Source organism: Lathamus discolor, chromosome 2, assembly GCF_037157495.1.
Source record: "Lathamus discolor isolate bLatDis1 chromosome 2, bLatDis1.hap1, whole genome shotgun sequence".
NCBI classification, from domain to species: domain Eukaryota; kingdom Metazoa; phylum Chordata; class Aves; order Psittaciformes; family Psittacidae; genus Lathamus; species Lathamus discolor.
The window spans coordinates 18,457,055-18,479,619 of NC_088885.1; the positions used below are offsets into that span (position 1 = coordinate 18,457,055).

At 42.4% G+C, this 22,565-nt stretch overlaps 1 protein-coding gene across 3 annotated transcripts in view; it reads right to left on the reverse strand.

The window, feature by feature from the left end:
- Positions 1-4,627: 4,627 nt before the first annotated feature.
- The window catches only part of RFTN1 (raftlin, lipid raft linker 1), a 99,655-nt gene continuing 81,717 nt past the window's right edge, over positions 4,628-22,565 (reverse strand). For all 3 annotated transcript variants that reach the window (XM_065666015.1, XM_065666014.1, XM_065666016.1), the window contains exons 8-10: positions 13,750-13,853; positions 12,292-12,373; positions 4,628-6,261 (exon numbers count right to left, since the gene is read on the reverse strand). In XM_065666015.1, coding sequence (XP_065522087.1) covers positions 5,839-6,261; positions 12,292-12,373; positions 13,750-13,853 — 609 coding nt within the window. In that variant the 3' untranslated portion in view covers positions 4,628-5,838. The remainder of the gene's footprint in view (positions 6,262-12,291; positions 12,374-13,749; positions 13,854-22,565) is intronic.

A 22,565-nucleotide genomic window follows, 5' to 3' on the forward strand; every position in this document is an offset into this window, starting at 1 on the left:
AAGCCTCAGCGATAGCCTTGCTGGGAAACTCCAGCCCCTTTTTTGTCTGCAGCACAGGAATACAGCTGCAGTTGTTGCAGAAGCTGAGTGAACAATTGAAATGTCCTAGTGCTTCCTGGGAGTCAAAGAGGGTGCCATGATGAGAGAGTGCCTGTGAGTTTTCACCTTCTGATGCCTGCAGCCTCATCCACTGAGGTTTTTTTTTCTGTAGTGTGCAGCACTACGGGCAGCCAAAATGAGCTGTGGCTGCAGCCCCAGGGGGGATGTCTCATCACATTCCCTCCTGCACAAATGAGAGGAAGATTCTTTCCAAGTCCCCCTGTTTCAGGGGATGGTCCCTTGTTTGTTCACTCTGGAATGTAAATAGGACAGCGTACTTGTCACAGAAAATAAAAACCACGGTGGTTTGTGTTGTCGGAGATGGCAATTGACATGTCAGAGCTTGATGCTTGGAGGAAGCAGGCTGGGTGTTTTTCTAGAAACATGCACTAATAGCTACTGGAAAGTCCTGGTGCCCTACAATAAAAATCATGCATGAGGCTCCTGCATGTTTATCAGTGTAATGACAAAGAGATTCCAAGAAGCCTTTAAATGCTGTTTTTCGTATGACTTTTAAATCATTACATGCATAATGAACTGGTTTACCCTTTTTTTTGCCCTTAATGCACAGACTTTCATCAGCCCAAACGACATCTCTTTTACAAACCACTCCTCAGCCTTGCACCAAAATGTCCATTTAACAAAAGGCATTTCAAACCCCCTTGCTTCTGCAGTCCTCCTCTTTTCCCTCTAACCTCTTTCTGTCATCCCCTGTTATACTCAGACCAGCGCTGTGGGGCAAGGACACATCTCGCTCATTGTATGGGCTCACCCGCTTGAGGAGCAGCATTAAACACACACACAGAGCACTGAAAGATGGAGGAAGAAAACAATTCCTTACCTCCCCACCTGAAATAGCAGGAACCTCAGCTCTAAGTTAATTCTTACCTCTCACAGTAATCCTGCCAACAGGCACTGAACTCCTTCTTGCCATCATGCTTGTAATGTGAGTAAATGCCATTTCTGAGCCAGGAAGCCAGGGAAGGTGTTAACATCCCTTTTCCTCCATAGCCTGTTCCTGTTGACACTACTTAAGAATATTTTAGAAGACTCATCTTTAGCCTAGAGTCTAATGGTCTTGTGGCAGAACGTCAGTTTCACCTTAAACTATGTTATTGGATCTGACTCCATCATAATTAAATATCAGGAATTAACATGAGGGTGGTGAGGCTCTGGCACAGGTTGCCCAGAGAAGCTGTGGCTGCCCTCATCCCTGGCAGTGTTCAAGGCCAGGTTGGACTTGAGAGGCTTAGAGCAACCTGGTCTAGTGAAAGGTGTCCCAGCCAATGGCAGGGGTTTGGAACTGGATGAGTTTTAAGGTCCCTTCCAAACCATCCTGTGATTCTGTAATTGAAGAGGGGGAAAGGAAAAAAAAAAGAAAGAAAATTCTCCTATACATGAAGATATCTCTACAAGTAATGAAATGAATATGGTATTAGCCCACACTGGCGGGAACAGAGAGCAGTCCCTGCTCTTCAGCAGCTACTGAGGTGGAGAAACATCTTCATCACATCACTGAACCATAACGTGCCATATTAGAAACTGCTTTTTCCTCTTACGTTTGTGCCGTCAGCTCAGGAGCAGCTCCACAGAAAAAGCAGACTGATGCTTGCTTTTTTTTTTCCAATAAAATGCGTCATGCTCATGTCTCCATCTACACATTTAAACTTGGTGAGGTAGATCATAGTTACCTCGTGTTACAGCCTTATTAGACCGAATCTTTCTCTCCTTCCCGTGACACACACTTTACCAGTTCACTGCGTGCTCATTTGGTACAGTGAATATGAAGTATTCCTATAGGATTTGCATTCATTAACTGGAAGCGGAGTGGCTATTCAGTCATCATTACCTCATTTTAGGAGCTTTTAGAGTGAACAACAGAAAGCAATTAAATGGAAAAGCCTTTCTCCCTGCTTCGGTGTCCAGGTAAGGTCCTGATTAGAGTCAGCTGCAGCACGTGGCATCACAGGCACCTATCAGCCAGCAGAGGCTTGGCAAGGATCGCCTTTTACAGCCAGTGGCACAGCTCCACTGACAGGCTGGGAGAGACACAAGTTGCATCTACAGCTCTGAATTCATAGCTGCGCTGGTGCTGTTCGCCAGCGTTCCTCCTGCTTTTGAGAAGCATTTATCAGCAAGAAATTAGTATCTGCTCTTCCTATACCCCTTCAGTTTGGGAGGATGAAATGCCTCATGAATAGCTGATGGTGCTTTATTTCTGCCCCATAATTGGCTCCCTGAGGTAAAAGTAAGAGTGAAAAAGACGGGTCTCCTAATGCAGAGCCCTTCCTCTGCTCACCTCAGAAACTGAAGCTGAAGGAGGAGCCAAATTAGCAAAAAATACATTGTTTAATGCTTCATTTCCATGCATATGTTAAAACTCCTTTGAGCTATTTTCAATTATGCTGTTTTCAAGTGTACAGATCCAATAATGAAAATATGCAAGATGAAGTGCCAGTCAAATTGTTTGTGCATTTAATGCCTCCTAAACTCTACAGACACTGTTTTTGTGATGATGCTTCAATGTTTTGGACTTCTCCCCACCACAGTTTTGCCCCCCTGCCCCCCTGCTGTTTCAATGCAAACCTCCTTTTCCATCCTTCATTCAACTCAGCAACTCCTCTTTCTTCACTCACCCACCAGCATTTCTTCATTGTCCAAGCTGGATTTTCTCTGCTGAACTCATCCCATTTCACCACTGTCCAGATAAACACTTGCTCTGAACACTGGCATGCGCAATTCCTCCTCCTTCAAAGACAGACCTACACACCTGAATTTTGTTGGTCTAACAAATGAGGACACATTCAGGTTAAAATACACCAGCATGACACTTGTGTGAGTTGCTGTGCTTCTCTGTCACCAGCCGGCGTAACCATTGGTAACACAGGGTAACACAACCCATCCATTCCATCCCCAGGCCTGCCAGCAATACTCACTGGAGCCTCCTTCCCTTCAAGAGAGGCACGGTAAGGTTAGTTTGCATCCTTACTGGGAGATTCAGCCTAGTTTTGTGGGAAAAAATAGGCTAGGCTTAAAATGGTGGCTCTCTGTAGGAAAAGAAAGGGCCTGGCTTCTCTCTCCACCTTCTGCTGGGGTGCCAAAGCCCACTGGAGCCAGTGGCTCAGTGTAACTGTGGCTTCTCTGAGCAAGAAGTCAGCATGGAGCCCTGACGCCCACCACAAGTTGAAGGTTAAGGCTGTACCACTGTGGCCACACACAGCCTCACCACTGTTGGTGTATTTCCCCGCATTGGTCAGGTTTCCAGACACAGGAGTTGGGCCATGGGCCAGCCCTTCTCCATTCTTACTGTAGATAAGGGCATGACTGCTTGCCTTCACTTCCTCCACCACTCTGGTGGTCTTGCTTTTTCAAGCCCCCAGTGGCAAAGGCAGCTGAGATAAGATGCCCAGAGCAGCCACAGAGCCATGATTCAGAAGTCAGAACTGATTATGTGACTATAAAACCAAAACTATTTGCCCTTTTTAAACTGAAACCCCATGAAAGTTCACATCTCCCCAACCTTAAGCCACTCCGGCATTTATGGGAACAAAAGTTTAAACTGAGCTTTCACTTAAACAAGTGCAACTTTCCTAGAGACCCTGACATGCTCTGTCAGACAGAAAACCAAGTAGTCAGTTCTTTAGCGCTAGTAACTACTGCTATTTGGTAATAAGGAGCTTCCCTTCACCACCACTTAAACATGCCCTGTTCGTCTTGGGGACAAATTATTGGCAGTTGTGAAAGTACCACAAGTAAGAAATCTCCTCATGACCTTTATTTCTCTTCAGTTTTGTACGCAGTTGGGATCCAGTCACACAAGGTCAAACTGCAACCCAGGAAACACTTTCTATTCCAAATACTTTGGAGAGTTTGCTCTACTGCAACACTTTCTACCAGTAAAATGTTCATTAAATATAGCGAATTTTAAAACAATAGTAATACAAAGCAAGTCCTTGAAATAGAAACCACCAGTAAAAAGATCTTACACTAATAAAATCTGCAAACAAGTACTTAAAACTGTACAGAGCAGAGACCTTGTGTCTAAGTAGAACAACTGAAACAACCGATTTTTGAGGCTACTGGAACTCCAGTCTAATCTCAAGGAGCAGAATGAAAGAATTGAAAAATACCACTAGAAACTGAAGTTACTTTCAGTCCCGTGGTTAAACCACTGAATTCAAAATAGAAAAACTCTTTCAGCAATGAACCCCAACCACCACCCACCACCGTGCTTTGCGTATGTGAAAGCCAGTGGTTTCAACTTGAGTGCTACTGGCCCGATCAGATGAATATTCAAAGTGGTGTGTTTTTTCCCTTCTCTGCAATGTTCTGCCAACTGTACCATTTTGAGGTGTGGAAGATGCTTTTGAGCCACTCGAGGTATGCACCTGATACAGAACACAGTTCTTTGTACATACAGCATTTTGATTTGCAAACTGAGGGAAATTACCAGGCACAAATCAGCCAAGGGAAAAACCAGCAAAATGCTTACTGAGCTCCTGCTTTAGAAACAACAAAACCAGGGGAATTCAGAATGTATTTCTCACTTTATTACCAAATTACTTGACCACTTCTAAACTGGGATGTAGACAAATAAGAAAAGAGAAACCACTACTTCCTACATTTTTAGGAATATTGAAGTACTTGGAGAACATTGGCACAGAAACTATATTACACATGTACATTCACTTGTAAATATTTTAATGTAGCTCCAAACATAAAAATGTTGGTAATTTTACAGAATTTTGGTAGGTATCAGTCCAAAAATATGGTTACTTGTATAAAACCCCCTTTATTAAGGTATGTGATAAGGTCATTTAGTGACATTTGTTGGACACTGACCCATGTGTATAATTTCAGTTCCCATAACAGTGAGGATGTGGTTCATGACCACCTGGAAGGGGCAGAAGGTAACATCTCATTCCAATTTTAGCAATGATAGCTACTGAAAACAGCACATTTTACCTGCTTTTTTGTTTCCTGTTTTTCTATCTTCTGAAGCCCCCATGCTATTGATGAACTGGCAAAGAAAACAGAAATGTGAGCAGATAGCAAACTGCGTTTTATATTGGAATTGTCTGCCTCACACAAAGGTATCCTGGGGTTTGTTTACCCAGAGTGCCTAAAATAGGTACACAATTTGCTCATTGCTTAAAGATCTGCAGGAGTTAATAAAACTCAGACGAGTAAAACTCATCAGTAAGTATGCTATTTGAGATAAATATAGATAACAGCCATCTTATCTATGCTTTCCCATTTCAGCCTGTTTAAGTCGAAATACCATTTCCATGACACTACAAGCTTAATGACAAAATAACATATGGCACAATAACTTCTCCAGCAAAGATACATGGACAAGAAAGTATTACAGAGTAAGATCTGAGTGGAACGTTTGCCCTGATCTAGATGCAAACCGATTTTGCTAAGGTCACTCACAGAAAAAGGCAAGTATGTTTTCTGACCTTGCTTTTTAATTTCAAGTGTCACTCTAGGAGATGGTGTAGGGCATTTCCCACTCTGTACAGCAGATGGAATCTTGCAATTAATTTCTGTGGGTTAGAAAGCCCAGGCCCTAGAGTTACTTAAAACATCAAGATATTGGTGTGCTAAAGAGCAAAGGAAGTACAATGCCAAAGAAATGCTGAATTGAGCAATGGCGTGAGCAATAGTGATAAGCAAAATCTGTTCTTTTCTCTTGGCAAAGTATCAGCAACTCACAGGATTCTCCAAGTGCGGGTCTTATTCACAGGAGCTGTACACGTCCCCGCCGCTGCAGACATCTGACACTGGAGCACAGTGTCCCTGCTCTGTGACCTGCTCCACACTGCAGCCACATGTGCTCTGGCTGAGGCAGACCTGGGCATCACTGTCACCAGTATCACAACCGGCAGGACATGTTTCTTCTGACACCCCGCTGTGATGGGTACCTCTGTTGTTGGTCCCAGCTACTGCATCACCCAAGTCTATGACATCATCCAGCTGCTCTTCCTGATCAGGCTTGTCTGCTGTTGAGATTTGTGCTTCTAAGTTTCTTGTGTTCTCCGTGACTTCAAACTCCTGCCTCTCTGCTGCTTTTTGCTTCTCCCTAGTACTTAGTTTAGCCTTTGTGGAATTCTTCATTTGTTTGTTGTGCACATCTTCTTTGGAGAACCTCCAGTGAAACTACAGGTAAGAGACACAAATGTTAAGAGACCATTAGAGAGACTCTGACATGGACATTTACTTTCCTGAGTAGAAGAGCTTTCATTATTTAGTTTTAACTCAAAGACTAGTTTGACCAAAAATAAAGTTTGGTCAAAAAAAGACTGCAAGACTAAATTGGTCAGCTTAAGATCATTTGTGCCTACATGGATATATCTATTACACAGAGAAATGAGACTGTGACGCATTCTGCTTCTGCTCTTTCACAGGCCTAGTGCGTACCACTCCACATGCTATGTCACCACTGAGGCCTACAGAGGAATGATGTTACTCCAACGTTCTTCACCAGGTTAGCAGCAGAACTAACACCATACCCAAGACTATACCCAAACACTAAAATATTCTGCATCACTTGTAGGAAATTTTTTGCATAAGAAATCATGAGGCTGCCTCTTGTACCACTTGCCACAAGACTTATCACAGCTGCCCCTTCAGAAGAACCATTTTAACTATTAAAAAAGGGAACTAGCAGTACCTTGAAATACTGACTTGACAGGTATAACATACACAAAGGCTAACATGCCACTAATAGATCTGCTTCATTTGTCAACAAATAAATGGTCCTTCCAAAGGAAAGCCAGACCATGTTCTAGCCACCTCTGTGCCAGCCTGCATAAGTTTGCTAAGTAAAGTACATGTGAATGTGCACAACCATTGTATCAGCAGTGTCCAAACTGATGGGAACTCGGGGCTGGGTTAGGAGGCAATGTTTGGGTGGCATAAATACTCTCATCAAGACATTCAGCAAATTTGGCTGCGGTCCAAAAGCTGTTTCCTCCAGTGTAGCCATGTCCATGCTGAAGTCGGTCCAAGGAAGAACTCATGTTCGTAAATTTTTGATCTAGCTATTTATTCCTTAATCAAAAAGCCATTCAAAACCTATTAAGTTTATTAGATTATGAAGCTGGAGCAATGCTCTTTCCTTCTGCTAGCCAGAGCTTAATGTAAAAAGAAAAGGGAAAAAAAGTAGAAACTTGCTTTCAGCAAATTCTTCTTGGTTTTACTTAGAGGGAGCAATCTTTCAATTAAATATCATCACAACTTAGAGAAAGAGGAAAAATAGTATCTCAGTTCTAAAGCTCAACTGTTTCAAATTCAGAGACACCACAGTGTTTTCCTCTTTGACTTGCAGAAGTGCTGGGCACCCACAACTCCCCTTTAACTCAAAGCTCTCTTCAGTGGAAGGTAAGGTCAGGGCCCTAAATGTGATAAAGATCAAACTGTAGGAGATTGTGTGCATGTGCAAATGTATGCATACTTAGATATTTATATTGTATTTCACAAATGTGCAAACATAAGCATCACTTTTGTACAAAGTTGTCCTGGGTTTACCAGTAGCCATTTTGCTCCTTCTTAGTAACTGGTGCAGCGCTGTGTTTTGACTTCCAGCCTGGGCAGAGAGCTGATAACACCAATTGTTTTTAATTGTTGCTAAGTAATGTTTATTCCGGCCAAGGACTTTGTGAGTCTCATGCTCTGCCGGGGACGAGGGGAGGCCGGGAGGAAGCAGAGACAGGACACCTGACCCAAACCAGCCAAAGAGGTATTCCATACCACAGCACGTCATGCCCAGGGAGGTAACTGGGAGTAACCCAGAAGGGCTAGGACAGCAGGGTTGGATGAGGTATCGGTCGGTGCTCGGCTGGGGGGAGTGGGGCGAGTTATTGGTCGGCTGGTGTTGAGCTGTTGTATTCTTTCCTCTTGTTATTTCCTTTATCATTATTATTATTGGTGGTAGCAGTAGCCATTTGTGTTATACCTTAGTTACTAAACTGTTCTTATCTCAACCCGTGGGAGTTGCATTCTTTTTGATTCCCCTCTCCGTCCCTCCAGGAGTAGAGGGAGGGAAAGAAGGGGGGGAGTGAGTGGACAAGCTGTGTGGATCAGTTTAAACCACGACAAAAGTGAATGAACACGATTATCTCATTATTGACTGGATATTGCTGTTACAAGTACTTATGTCTTACTGAATAGAAAAATAAGTTGTACCACTCCTTGCATGTTTCCTTTTCTGTTCCTCTGGCTAAACTGAACAGCAGGTGGTTGGTGTGCATAGAAAGGATGGGTCAGTTTCCAAGACTGCAATGTCCTTTTAATTTTATCAGACAATTTCCCCCTCTGAGGGGTTATCTGTAAACATTTCAGACATGCCATGTCACAAGTTAAAAAAAACCTCAAGAGTCTGACACTGTATGTGCAAAATATTCAGCAACTTAACCAAATGCTAGGTTTGGCATCTTTGATGTGACTGGCAACAACCATGTACAGATGTAGAACCAGTCTTACATTTCTTTATATAACTATAATCCACATATCCCAGTTTTCCTTGACCTTCAATATGAAAATGTGCTGTAGTGATTCTGCCTTCAAATATGTCTGTATATTTAATACTGCCAAAGAGTAAATCCTTTGTTTTGTCAACCAGACATTGTTAAATAAGTTTTTATAGCCCCGAATGAAAAAAATTAAACAAAGCTTTGAGTCATCTGGATGGTATGTATTTGTTATTGTAACACAAAAAATCAGTGTCAGACCGATTTCTCTATTTGAAGACGTACAATCACTATAGGCTCCCACCCCTTCCATTAAAACCACACTGTGTGTGGTTTGACCAAATACAGGCATTCCAACCCTCATACCAAGACCCCTTTAATCACATGAAAACAAAGAGAAAACCAAGTAAGATGGACTTTGTAACATGTTCACAGAATACTCCGGGCTCCAGCTCTGCTAATGAGAGAGGGTAAATCCTAAATCATGGTGTCACACTCCCAGTAGTTCTCCCCTACTTCAGCCAGTTCAAACACCCTCCTGATCTCCACTGTCTTTAAAAAATCACTTTCAAAGAACCAGGCTCCAAAGCAGTGAGGGCTTTATAGATGAAATCTGTCATTATCTGAAATGCTGGATTAAATGCTCTTATTGCTCAGCTCTGCTTAGCATTCCCCATCAGCTTCTGCAGGCCTCGAGCTCATTTCTCTTCCCAGTGACACTGGACTAGCCATTACTTGCCAAAGCACGTAGAACTAGGGCAACAATAAGGCTGTATCCATTACCAACCTTTTCATCACGTGGTTCCAGAGGTCTCTTCCATACTTCACCTGACTTTCCTGACCCTCTGCATACTGAAAGGGCAAGGAAAACTCAAGCACTGTAGGAAGGTCAGCACTTCCCATTTCCAGTCCTTCTACCTCCCTCTCATCGGTGATAGTATGAGAGGTTTGGGCAAGGGTTCATAGAATCATAGAATAGAATAAGGTGGAAAGGACCTTAAGATCATCTAATTCCAACCCCCCTGTCATGGGCAGGGTCACCTCACACTAAACCATCCCACCCAAGGCTCTGTCCAACCTGGCCTTGAACACTGCCAGGGATGGAGCACTCAAAACTTCCCTGAGCAACCCATTCCAGTGCATCACCACCCTTACAGTAAAGAGCTTCTTCCTTACTTCCAATCTAAACTTCCCGTTTAAGTTTTAACCTATTACCCCTTGTCCTGTCAGTACCGTCCCTAATGAATAGCCCCTCCCCAGCATTCCTATAGCCCTCCTTCAGATACTGGAAGGCTGCTATGAGGTCTCCACGCAGCCTTCTCTTCTCCAGGCTGAACAGCCCCAACTTTCTCAGCCTGTCTTCATATGGGAAGTGCTCCAGTCCCCTGATCATCCTCGCTGCCCTCATCTGGACTTGTTCCAACAGTTCCATGTCCTTTTTATGTTGAAGACACCAGAACTGCACACAATACTCCAAGTGAGGTCTCACAAGAGCAGAGCAGAGGGGCAGGATCACCTCCTTTGACCTGCTGGTCACGCTCCTTTTGATGCAGCCCAGGATACGGTTGGCTTTCTGGGCTGCAAGTGCACGCTGACAACTCACGTTCATTTTCTCATCGACCAGCACCCCCAAGTCCTTCTCTGCAGGGCTGCTCTGAATCTCTTCTCTGCCCAACCTGTAGCTGTGTCTGGGATTGCTCCAACCCAGGTGTAGGACCTTGCACTTGTCATGGTTGAACTTCATAAGGTTGGCATCGGCCCACCTCACAAGCGTGTCAAGGTCCCTCTGGATGGCATTCCTTCCCTCCAGTGTATCAACCGAACCACACAGCTTGGTGTCATTAGCAAAGTTGCTGATGCGCACTCAATCCCACTGTCCATGTCACTGACAAGGATGTTGAACAAGACCGGTCCCAACACTGATCCCTGAGGGACACCACTCGTTACTGGTCTCCAGCTGGATGTTGAGCCATTGACCACTGCTCCTTGCGTGCGGCCATCCAGCCAGTTCTTTATCCACCGAGCAGTCCATCTATCAAATTGATATCTCTCCAATGTAGAGAAAAGGATGTTGTGTGGGACAGTGTCGAACACTTTGCACAAGTCCAGGTAGATGACATCAACTGCTCTACCCCTGTCCATCAGTTCCATAGCCCCATCACAGAAGGCCACCAAATTGGCCAGGCAGGATTTCCCCTTAGTGAAGCCATGCTGGCTGTCACCAAGCACGTTGTTGTTTTTCATGTGCCTTAGCATGCCTTCCAGGAGAATGTGCTCCAAGATTTTGCCAGGCACAGAGATGAGACTGACTGGTCTGTAATTCCCTGGGTCTTCCATTTTCCCCTTCTTGAAAATGGGGGTTATATTTCCCTTTTCCCAGTCGTCGGGAACGTCACCTGACTGCCATGATTTTTCAAATATGATGGCCAGTGGCTTAGCAACTTCATTTGCCAGCTCCTTCAGGACCACAGATGGATTTCATCAGGTCCCATGGACTTGTGCACGTTCAGGTTCTTAAGATGGTCTCGAACCAGATCCTCTCCTACAGCGGGCCCAAGGTCTTCATTCTCACAGTCCCTGCGTCTGCCTTCCAGGACTTGGGTGGTGTGGTCAGAGCATTTGCCAGTGAAGACTGAGGCAAAGAAGTCATTAGGAACCTCAGCCTTCTCCAAATTCAGGGTAGCCAGTTCTCCCAACAGCTTCCAGATGGGGCTTACATTGTCCCTAGTCTGTCTTTTATTTGCAATGTACCTACAGAATCCCTTGCTGTTATCTTTCACATCCCTAGCCAACTTTAATTCTAACTGGGCCTTAGCTTTCCTAACCTGGTCCCTAGTTTCCTGGACAACATCCCTGTATTTTTCCCAGGCCGCCTGTCCTTGCTTCCACCTTTCATAAGCATCTTTTTTCCTTTGAAGTTTTCTCGGCAGCTCCTTATCCATCCAAGGAGGTCTCCTGGCCCTCCTGCTGCGCTTCCTTCTAGTCACAACGCAGCACTCCTGAGCCTGTAGCAAGTGATCCTTGAATATCAACCAAGAGTCTTGGGCCCCTCTGCCCTCTAGGGCCATATCCCGTGGAACCTTACTAGAGTTCCTGTAGAGGCCAAGGTCTGCTCTCTTGAAGTCCAGGGCAGAGTTCCCACAGATACACATTAAAAGTTGAAATGGGAATACATGTGTGTATCCACATAAATACACCGTTAGCTGTCAGCTATGTTTTCAGATAATTTAGCTGGATTCAGGCTTTTTTTCTTTTCAGTTCAAGTAGAATTCATTAACATTCACACAACACATGGAAACACCAGCCAAGATCAGGCCTCCATTGTTCTGGGCTCTACCAAAACACATAGCAAGAAAGAAAGAGCAGTTTAAACAGAAAAGACAGGCAGTGGGTGAAAGAAAATAGTATTGGCTTCACCTTGCAGGCAGTGAACATGGGTAGAGAATTTTTGGTCACATGGAAGTTTATGGCCAGTTTATGTGAAGAGAAATCTACGTCTCTTTTGCTGCCATGAGTTCAGCACAGACTGAAATATAAGAGCTTGCACAGCAGTTGAGCATTTTTTGTTTCTTTCATATGAACAGTTTGATTCCTTATGTCTTGCTACTGTATCAGAGAAATGCTGAACAGGCCATTTTTACTTCCGTAGGAAATAAATTACAATATTAAAGTACCATCAAGTAAAAGACAAAGAAACCAGAAACTGCAGGTTGTTTACCTTAGATTCTTTCTTCTTTGCTTTCTGGGGCAAGGAAGGTCTCTGAAGAAATACAATTTGCTTTGTAGATAAATTTCCCTCCCTGAAAAGAAACAAATGCACACTCCTGAGAATGAATTAAATTTACATCCAGCATCGTTCAAAGTGAAAATCTATCTCAGTCATTTATTTCTGCAGGTCAAAGAAGAATAAAATGAAGAATGACCTAAACACTGCCTGTCCCCCGTGTCTTTGAGCAGCCTAGTATTTTGGGGCAAAAAAAAGAGCAACTGTTCAGCCTGATACAGCCTGTCAGCCTGTGACATACTTTGGCTGAATGTTTTAGCATTAGTGTGTAAGCACAGAATAAACTGGAATGAAAAGCAAGAAACCCAAGTGCTCCAGTGCCAGTGTCTCAGGGACACTGGAGTGCTCCCTCCTTCGCAGGGCACTAATCTGGAATGGGGCTGGGTGCTCCCTAGAGGTCTGCAGCATGGCAGGAGTCACAACCAAATGCCACCAGCGGTTAGACTGGGTGGGGACCCTTCTGCACTGCCAACCTGACCTCTGTTATAAATGAGATTCAGAAAACCAGAAGAGAAAGAAAACCAGATATACCCTTAAGAGACAGGGCTTCCGAACCATAATTGTGATTTTCTTTTCATTCCTATATTTAAATATATATGAAAAACTTAACTACTGTTTTTCCCCCAGCACAGATGGCCTTTACTTTTTAGGGGTTTATGTGTAGGAGTTGTCTCCATCTAGATCTCCTCAAGTGCTGGGAATATTTTTACTCTTTTAAGATTAGAAAAATCATAACTCATTATATTGGTGTATATATATAAATATATTCCTGACCAGTGAAAGCTCAGAAAGCGCCATCTTCATGATTAACAACTGGGATAATTGTTTTTCACCACAGTTATGAGGAGTATTTTTAAATTACTTGCATTTATATTTAAAACCCCAGAATATTAATAATAGCGAAGTAGACAGCACAATGATTATGTATGCAAACAAGGCTACTATAGTAATGAAACACCAATCTCACATGGCCCTGCTCAGCTAGACCGTGTGTATCAGCAGCATTAGACAGACATCGATCACAAGTGAAATTACTTTTCTTCAGGTAGGCAACATCTCACTCCAAATGTTACCACACGTTTTGTCTTTGCTCTAAGAGGAGTTACTGGGAGATCCAGAGCACAAATTTTACAGTCAAGGAGTTTACAGAGAAACAATACCCAGAAAACTTGCGCAGAAACCACACTACCAGATTGAAGTGTTCTGACCACCCTGGACACATGTTTCCTGCCACATGTGTCTTGTGAGGCTCAGAAAGCCCATAGAAGAGCTACAGCAGAGTCTGCACAGGCAGTTACCGTGCACACGCAGGGGAAGCCACACTGACTGCCCAAACTGCAGTGCTCCAACAGCAACTGCCCTGGCTGAAAGGCAGTGCTCACCCCTCCCTACCTGTTTGTCTTCACAATAGGAGTAGGAAGCACACATGTCAGCTGCCAGCCATACATGGCAAGTGAATTCAGCAGTGGAACATAATCTGTCTGCACTTCAACTCCCTAGGAAAGAAAAATCAAGTTAGCATCATCACTTGGAGTGTGACATTCAGTTTGACGTGAAAAAAAAAAAAAAAAAACCCTTAAGAAAAAACATGCGTGTGTTTTCTGGGAGGGAGAAAGGGTTTCGATAGTGAAGTGGGTCACTTTGTATGTTCAGCTTGGCAGGAAGGAAAACTATCAAAACCATGAGACATGGGACCATTCGTCCATACATCCCAACTGTTATATGAGTTTGTTTGAAACAGTAAACATCTGTGATCTTGTTTTCACACTGCCTGAGTCATCCATCTAGCTTCAGATGACTCCAGATCTGAACAGGACAAATTCCTTGTATGTTATCAATTATCTCCTCCTAGGCAAAAAGACATTCAAGTAATTAAAAAAAAGACAACACTGCTTTACTCAGATTCTGTTCTTGTCTAGGCTACAGTAAATCCTAAAGATCTGTACAGAAATCAGTCAGGTTACTCTACCATGATGGATCAAAAGCAAAATAGCCAGCAACAACAAAAATAAAACCTAAGTACAGGTCTATTGCTTTTATCACCCACAAAGACGCTTTGCTTCCTTGTTATTTTGAATCAGGAATCCGTGGGCGAGACCAAAAGCATTGCCTTTTAGTACAAAGTCTGGCTCCAGCCACAATCAACCCAGCCGAGCCTTGCTAATGCTCCTTCTGCTGAATGGCAGGCCCTGTAATTCGCACAGAGAGAAGCACTGGTGCTTTCAACAAAGATTGCTCCAGTGAGATGTCTACTTGACGTCCAGTAATTTAACAAATAGATGCTAGAGCACGTTTACTAGTTTTTAATTTTAATAAACACAATTCAGGGAGATGGTAATTACCAGTCTCTACAAATACAACTATATTCTATTGGAATAACAATTACATTTGCCAAAAAGCTCAGGCACTTCACACTGTTTCATGTACATGCAAGGAGTTTTAACTGCCAATTCTCGACACCGGGTAAGGCACAATAGTTCTGAAGCTCAAAAAAATCCATTTATTCCGCAGTAATAAAATAGTCATTTGATCAGAACTAATCCAAATCCTTCTGTAGTTATTTTAAGGTATTTTAGTGAATTCCAATCTCAGCTATTCCTTTCTTCTAACAAATATAATTTAGGTCACTTGGTATCTTTATAACTGAGTGACTGACTATACCTATTAAAAACCTGATCATAACTACAAATGCAAATAGCTGAAGAATCTGTATCACTCCTGCTTATAAAGGCGAACATTTACAAACTCTAACTTCTGTACAGAGGCCTTCAGAGATTGACAGAGATACTGCTGCTGTACAACATCACTATGTACAGACCAGAACTGCTAACTCTAGGAGAGGAAAGAGATGCCCTGCAAGAGGGGAGCAATACCACTCATGTCCTCTGAAGCTATCGGGGTTTACACTACAGCTGTGATCATGGTAGATTTAGCGTCTCCTCAGACTTCCATTTCTCCCCATAAGATACATATTTTTCCCTCTTTCTGGTTTCTAAAATAGAACATCCAAAGGTAATGCAAAAATTCTGACATATCTAGATGCCTTTAAGAGCTAATGTCTCAAGAAAACATATTAACAACATGGTGAGTCATAAGTCTGGTCAACGCCTTCCAAAAACAAAGATGAAAATATGCAATGTAAGCATTAAAAATAAGGTCAGAGCATCCACCATCACAAGCCTGCCATGAAGTGCTTGGAAGAATGCATAAAAGGACCTGACCAAAACATTCCTCCATCAAACAGTGTTTGGAGGAAAAACCACAAAGAGCTCACTCATTTAGGGGGTGGAAGACTAGCAGGTCAGGAAAGACTGGCAGAGCAAACCTTGTTTGTGCCCCAAGCAACATCCTATGTGGCAAAGAGGATTTCTATTTTGAATTCACTGCCTAAGGTTGGTGATTAGCATGGAGAACTTTCTCCTTGCATCAGGATGTGCAACAAACATCACAAATCAGAGGGAGATTAGGGCAATGAGGAAGGACATCAATACCACGCAGAGCTCATTTGGCTGCTGCAGAAGCCGAACTGTTTCAGGGACGCCTATCACTCCTGCCACAGCCCCACTGTCCCTGCAGGCTCTGAGGAGTGAGACAAGACCGGCTTTGGCCCTGTCTGACTTGTCAGGGTTAAGCATCATCTGCAGCAGATGATGTTGTATTTCAAAATCCCAATGGTGCAGAAAGGAAAAGAGCAGGTAAGCACATTCAGAAGTGTGAGGTTTTCAGAAAATAAATCCAAGATCAAATTAAAATCAGGCTTATAGATTTTTCTTTTTTTAAATCTGGAAATGTAAACATTTGGGGAATGAGTGCTGTACAACTGTTACAAAAAAGGTGGCTTGATTTTCCCAACAATCTGCATGCTCAGCTGCTTAGAGGAAAGGAAATGTAATGAAAGCAGAGGTGCACACCTCCTCTGAGCTCCACATGCTCCTTAACAAGCTCTCTCTCACTCTTCAGGACGCTGCGCTGGAGTCAGACACCGCACCTCTTCCCCAGGTCCCTGAGGAATAAACTACTTCTCATAATTGGCTGCATTTGAAGATGATAGACAAGAGAAAGCAGTCACTCCTGAATAAACAGGTGTAATTCATAGGAGCTCCAAGCTCCTTACTTGCAAATACAGATAATTGAAGCTTTCTTTAAGATGACAAGAAATGACTTCTCTCTCCTCCTCCTGAATCATCAGCTGTAATCCTATCCCAAGACTGGAATTTGTGTGCCCGCAGGAGTCACGGTCACACAGGCCTTTAATTGGTATCATATTAAATGCTTTCCAAAGCAAAAATGCTTCTAAACAAAAAATGCACTGGGAGATGGGTAGAGAGGAAAAGAGTCTTGCTGAACTTATATTTAATACAATAATTGAAACTATTCTATCTACTATTATTTGAGACAATGGAAATAAAATGTCAAACATAGAATTCCATAAGATGAAATTGCAATGCTCTTTCTAGGTAGCAAATATTGGATTTGAACACTAGAAGAAGTAGAAAGTGCACTCTACTGAAAAAGAAGTGTTCAAATAATGCATCTCAAACTGGGAGACATTTCATTCAGTGAAAGGGTGGAAAATTTTAATTAACTTGCTTCCACTCTCCTGTGGATGATAAGTAATCTCTGATCACACCTTGAGTGTCAAGAAGCCAGAGCATATTGAGCTAGGTTTTTCCCTTGACTTGCATCAGATGAAAAGAATTCATTTTATTTATAGTTGTATTGTTTGTTTTCAGCAATTTCTCCTTTCACAGTTGCTTCTGCTCATTAGAAAAAAAGAAGAAAAGAATAAAGGAAAAGATTAAAAACTGGTAACAATAATATCTAGGGCAAGCCACACAAACAACTGCATTAACCATTTTTCTTTTCTTTCCCCCCCCTACTGCAGCAGTTTTAACCACAGCAAGATTATAAACAAAACAACTACTAAGCTCTTGCGAGACGGAAGTTCTGTAGAAATCATTCTTCCCCAGGTTGAGTGAATGTGATTTAGTTACAAGGCAGCTGTGGATTTTCACTATTTAATATTTTTTCCAGCATGGATTAAAGAGGGGAAGATTGAAAATCCCATTAAATGAATCTTAATAAAACCTGTATCAGCAAATCCTAACATACTGTGTACTAAGATTTACAGACAGATGGCAAAGAGGATGGGAAGTTAAAAACATGAGTCGCTTTGGAAGTGTAACCTACTGTTGGGGAAAACAGACAGTGCGTTCAAACCCAGCTCTTAGAAATAACAGAGGGGAGAGCCCATGAGGGAGATAACATGCACCCCAGCCAGGGCTGCTCACCAGTCCCCAGCACTGCTGAAGTCAGTGCTTTCTCTCCTAGGGCACTGAAGGGAGGAAGAGAAAGTGGTGAAGGCAGGACTTGCACCTTAGTGGAAAAGAAGGAAAAGAAAATGAGAGAAATGTAGTATATGGGCTGTGCAAGAATGACCTGGTAAAAGCATGCTGCAAATGTTTTATGTTTGCAGTAACACAGCCGACAAGTGGCCTAAATCTGAGCTTTAAATCTGTGAATTATTTGCCTTTTTCCTTTCAGACTTCTACCAAAAGGTAATTTCTGCTAACAATATAACATTATTGATCTATTAAAATTTTCATTGGAAGCAAAAGAGAAGTTTCACAAGTGTTTCAGCAATAAAAGTTGGACTGAGCTCCTCTAGTATTGAGCTGCTCCTAAATTTCCACATGTAATACATGACAGCACCTTGATAGCAGACACTTGCTACCCATCTATTAGCTGTATAGCAGAGGAGTGTGGGATGTAGAAACCACCAGCACCTTCTGGCAGCAGACAGGTCACTGACCAACACAGACTAGCTGCAAATTGGGACCCTGGTGGGAAGTTTATAGAAAAAAAGGGAAAAAATAAGTCCACAGACAGGCTTTTTGCACATTATTCTGGGCATATGTAATGCAGAGTTATTTATGATTAGTTAATATATGTGAATTCATGCACTGTGAAATATTTTTGAGAATATAAAGCTGTAACACTATATGGGGTAGCATCCTGTTAAGACAGCTTTTCTGTGATTCAGATGTATCCAGTCACAATTTCCATATACACACAGGCTGCTGAGCAGCATTCACATCTGTTTCCATGTCTAGGATAAAATGAAAAACGACCAAAAGCCCTCCTGTGCTCACAAAGACCACTTCTCTCAGTTGCTTCTGCAGATGCAAATCTGACTTGCTAGTGTATGTATAAACTCACAAAAAGGTTTGAGTGCTCCTGATACTGCCTGCACCTGTAACACAGGAACACGTCCATAGCAATGCAACTTTGCATCTACAGAAACACAGGATAGGTAGCAAAAGCTTCACAAAGTGAATGTGTTGACATGGAGGGTTCTTCACAAAGGAAGCACAGAAGCATCTTATGAAATGAGTTAAACTTACCATTGCACAGGTAACATACATGTGATAGGTAGGACAACTCCAAATAACTGGCCACAAAGCACAAGAACTAAATGTGATCTATCAATCCATCAGTACATTTTCTTAAATAACTCTGGCACTTTTAGTTTCACAATCCCTGCAACACTTGTGCACACTGTACCTTAACGTGTGTGCTGATGCTACTGTTTCTCCATCAACTGTTTTGGGGAAAAAAAAACAAGACAGAAAAACGCTACCTGAGAACTTGCATGCTCTAGGGTGCCTTAATACACACAGCTTAATCACAGAATCATGGAACCGTTAGGGCTGGAAAGGACCTTAAGATCATCTAGTTCCAACCCCCCTGCCATGGGCAGGGACATCTCGCACTAGACCATGTCGCCCAAGACTCTGTCTAACCTGGCCTTGAACGCTGACAGGGATGGAGCATTTACCACTTCTCTGGGCAACCTGTTCCAGCGCCTCACCACCCTCACAGTAAAGAACTTCTTCCTTTTATCTAACCTGAACTTCATCTCCATACAGCTTCCCCATTATTCCTTTGGTTATAATTTTTTTCTCAAACATCAGCTTTTGCACAAAGGCCATGTGCCTCACTCCATTATAGAGCTAATAATCTCCTTCCATGTAAGAAACGCAGCCGAAGCACAGACCCTCTCTACTGCTATTGCTTCAGGCAGCAGGAGAGAAAACCTTGGCACTGCCCTTCACATATATGCAGGCTGTGTATGTGATTCATAGGGTCTCAGCACCTGCCTCCTGTGCCCCTCAAAATCCTGAGGCTCCTCTCAAACCTGCCTGGTAGCAGCACAGGGTCAAAGAGGTGCCTTAGCAGGACACTACTGCCTGACTAAAGGTGACCTGATGGGGAAAAGGAACATGACTTGTGCCCTTTGTGGTTTTTTATAAAGCATAAAAGAGGACTGGAATGCTTTTTCTCAGCTTGTTTTAAATTTGAAAACTGAGATCTGGTATGCTTACTTATTCCGGAAAGATATTACGTGTGAGCAGAGGACTAATTCTTATCTCTGCTCTTGTCAGAAACCTAAGCAAACCATGACAGATAGGATGTGATTTTTTTTATTCATACAGTTATAAATCCTGTACTTCTCTGCCTGTTTACTTCAAATGCCTTTTATTCACTTCGAAGAAGCATTCACCTTGCTAGATGTTCAATACCACCACTGCCACAAGAAAGCATCAGGGAAGCTTCAAGTTCATATTGCTAGATTTTATTACAAAATTTATCAACAAAACCAAAGAAAGATTAGCCTGTGGATTTTAATCCTGTCTAGAGCATATATCTACTAAGTTCAGTAGACAAAAACATATGTATCTATGCTGCTTTCATTTCTTACATAAAAAGCATGAAACAAGAATTACGAAAACCTTTTGAAGAGAACAGGCTCCTGAAGGGTTTTGTTCAGCTTTTCTTAAAAAGCAACAAGGGGCATAATGATGAAATGCTCTGCTCAGGCAACCTAGATGTTCTCTGGGTAGTAAAGAGGGTTACACACACAACTGCTTTTCATGCCCATCACCATCAGTTCCTTTGCTGACCTGGTCATGCCTTTCTCCCATGGCCAGAAACTGCAGAACATAGCTTAGCTGCCATATGACCTAAATCAGATTTACAGACAAATCAAATCCTCATTTCCAGAGAATTTGTTCCAAGGCTTACATTAAGGCAACTTGCAGCCTAGGCTCAGCAGAGATATTTTTTAAGTCTTTGATACATCCCACTTTAAAAGGTTTACTATGTCTACAGGAGACGCTGACCCCATTCAGTTCTGCCAGGGCAATGGCAACACCGTGATGTATTTGAGATTTTAATTCATGTTAGCACACTAAAGATATGGTATAGCAGAAAATAAAAAAGTGATGAATCACCAGCTGAAAATTTTCAATGAGAAAATACCTGGAAGTTAAGGCCAATATTTTCAAAATTAACAAGGATTCAGATATCTAAAATAAATGTTATAGCACTCAATTTGAAAGACAGTATTAGCTCTTTTGTCTTGGGCAATGGGGAAGGAAAGGTGACAGATTAGAGTTGGGAAGAGGGAAATCATGCAGGCTCTGATTAATCAGAACTGTCTACCCACATTTGCCTATGCTAGCAGAATTAAAACCATCAAACAAGTTTTAGGGCTAGATCTCAGAGGCTGAGGTGGAAATAATATACCCTGACATTTTGAGAGTTGAAGTGATAAATGATGAGAGCAGCATTTTGTCATTATAAGTCCTGTGGTCATTTGCAGAGGATGCCGCAGCTCTACTTAGAGAAGAAAGAGTTAAATTACTCAGAGCTATTACATCCTGTCTGCAGCTTGGCGGGACCACATACTGTGACAGCTGCGAGCTTTACATCCTCTACAAACTGACATTTTACACACATACCGAGTGCATCACACTGTTCAGCTTGTTTTCTCTATTAGCCGTAGCAATTAAAAAGGCAGCACTTTCTCTGCCAAGAGGTGTGCCAACCCCTCTCTTTTGCCTTTATGGTTAAACAGCAAAACTTTACCTTTTCATTCAGATGGGTTCTTGGTTTATTACTACAGGCATATATCCTACATGTCTTCCTTTTTCAAGCAACCTTCTTTTGTTGTGGCACAACCAATTTATGTTCGATTCAGACCACATCTGAACAAGTCCATAGCTCACCCAGATAATCAAATCTGATACAAATTTAAAATAAGGATCCATTATACACATTTATGTCATGCTGCCCATCAGGGCTTCTTCCACGGCCTTGATACAAACAAAAATGACAAAGGAAAAAAGATTAATCTGGATCAGAGGTGAACCTATAAAAAAAAAATGCGAATGCCTACATAAATGAGTCATTCCACTGCTCCATAACTATCTCTGTGTAATTATACTTTGAAGTGCTCAGAAATAAAGCCTTTATGGCTTTTGAACATCTACTACTATCAGTCACTACTGAACTCCATCCCTCACTCTCTACATCTCCCATTTTATAGTCCTTTCCTCTACCACTACATTATTCCACATTTATGATAAATAAAGGTGAATTCCAACTGGGTTTAACAGAGAGTTGACTTGATCTTCTGGGTACGACACTGGGCAAGTCCCTAAAGATCCCCTGGCTTCCAGTTTTTCTTTCATTCATTTGATGACTTTATCTACCTATGCCTTTGCTGTCTCAGAAAGCATGAGGTACAAAATATCCAGGCAGTTATTTAAATATCAGGAAAAAAAAACCCCAAAAAAACACAGAAGTGGTCAGCTCTGCTCTTCCTCTGAATGGGTAAGACCTTTGCAAGAGTCTCCCAATATCTCCACCTCCTTCCCTCAGCAAGCTTTTTCTTCTCCATATTGTTCTACTTTTATGTTGGTGGGTAACACGTTCATAATGTCCCCAGAAGACGGGCACTTGATCTCAGAAGAGCAAAATTGCCAGAGAACACCCAACATCCAAATTTTAAATTGCAGCTGAGTATAATCTGATCATACCAACAAGCTGTGTATACACTAACAGTTTCTAAAACTGCACATACCAAATTTTATGTCTAGAATAAGAGATTCACCACATCAGCCCTCATATAGACATGGTGTGCAGCAGTACAGCATCTTTTGACACACCAGATGACACTAGGGGGTTGATTCCTTGATCTGTTGACCAGTTGTGTCTCCACCATGGAACTGATAGAACTGAAAGCAAATGATACTCCAACCTATCAGGGCTCTAACTCTTCAAGGGGCCCTGGTAGAAGTTACTCTTCTGCTGTGTCCTAGTGCTTTGGTCACCACTCTGCCACCACTGGATCCACATTATCA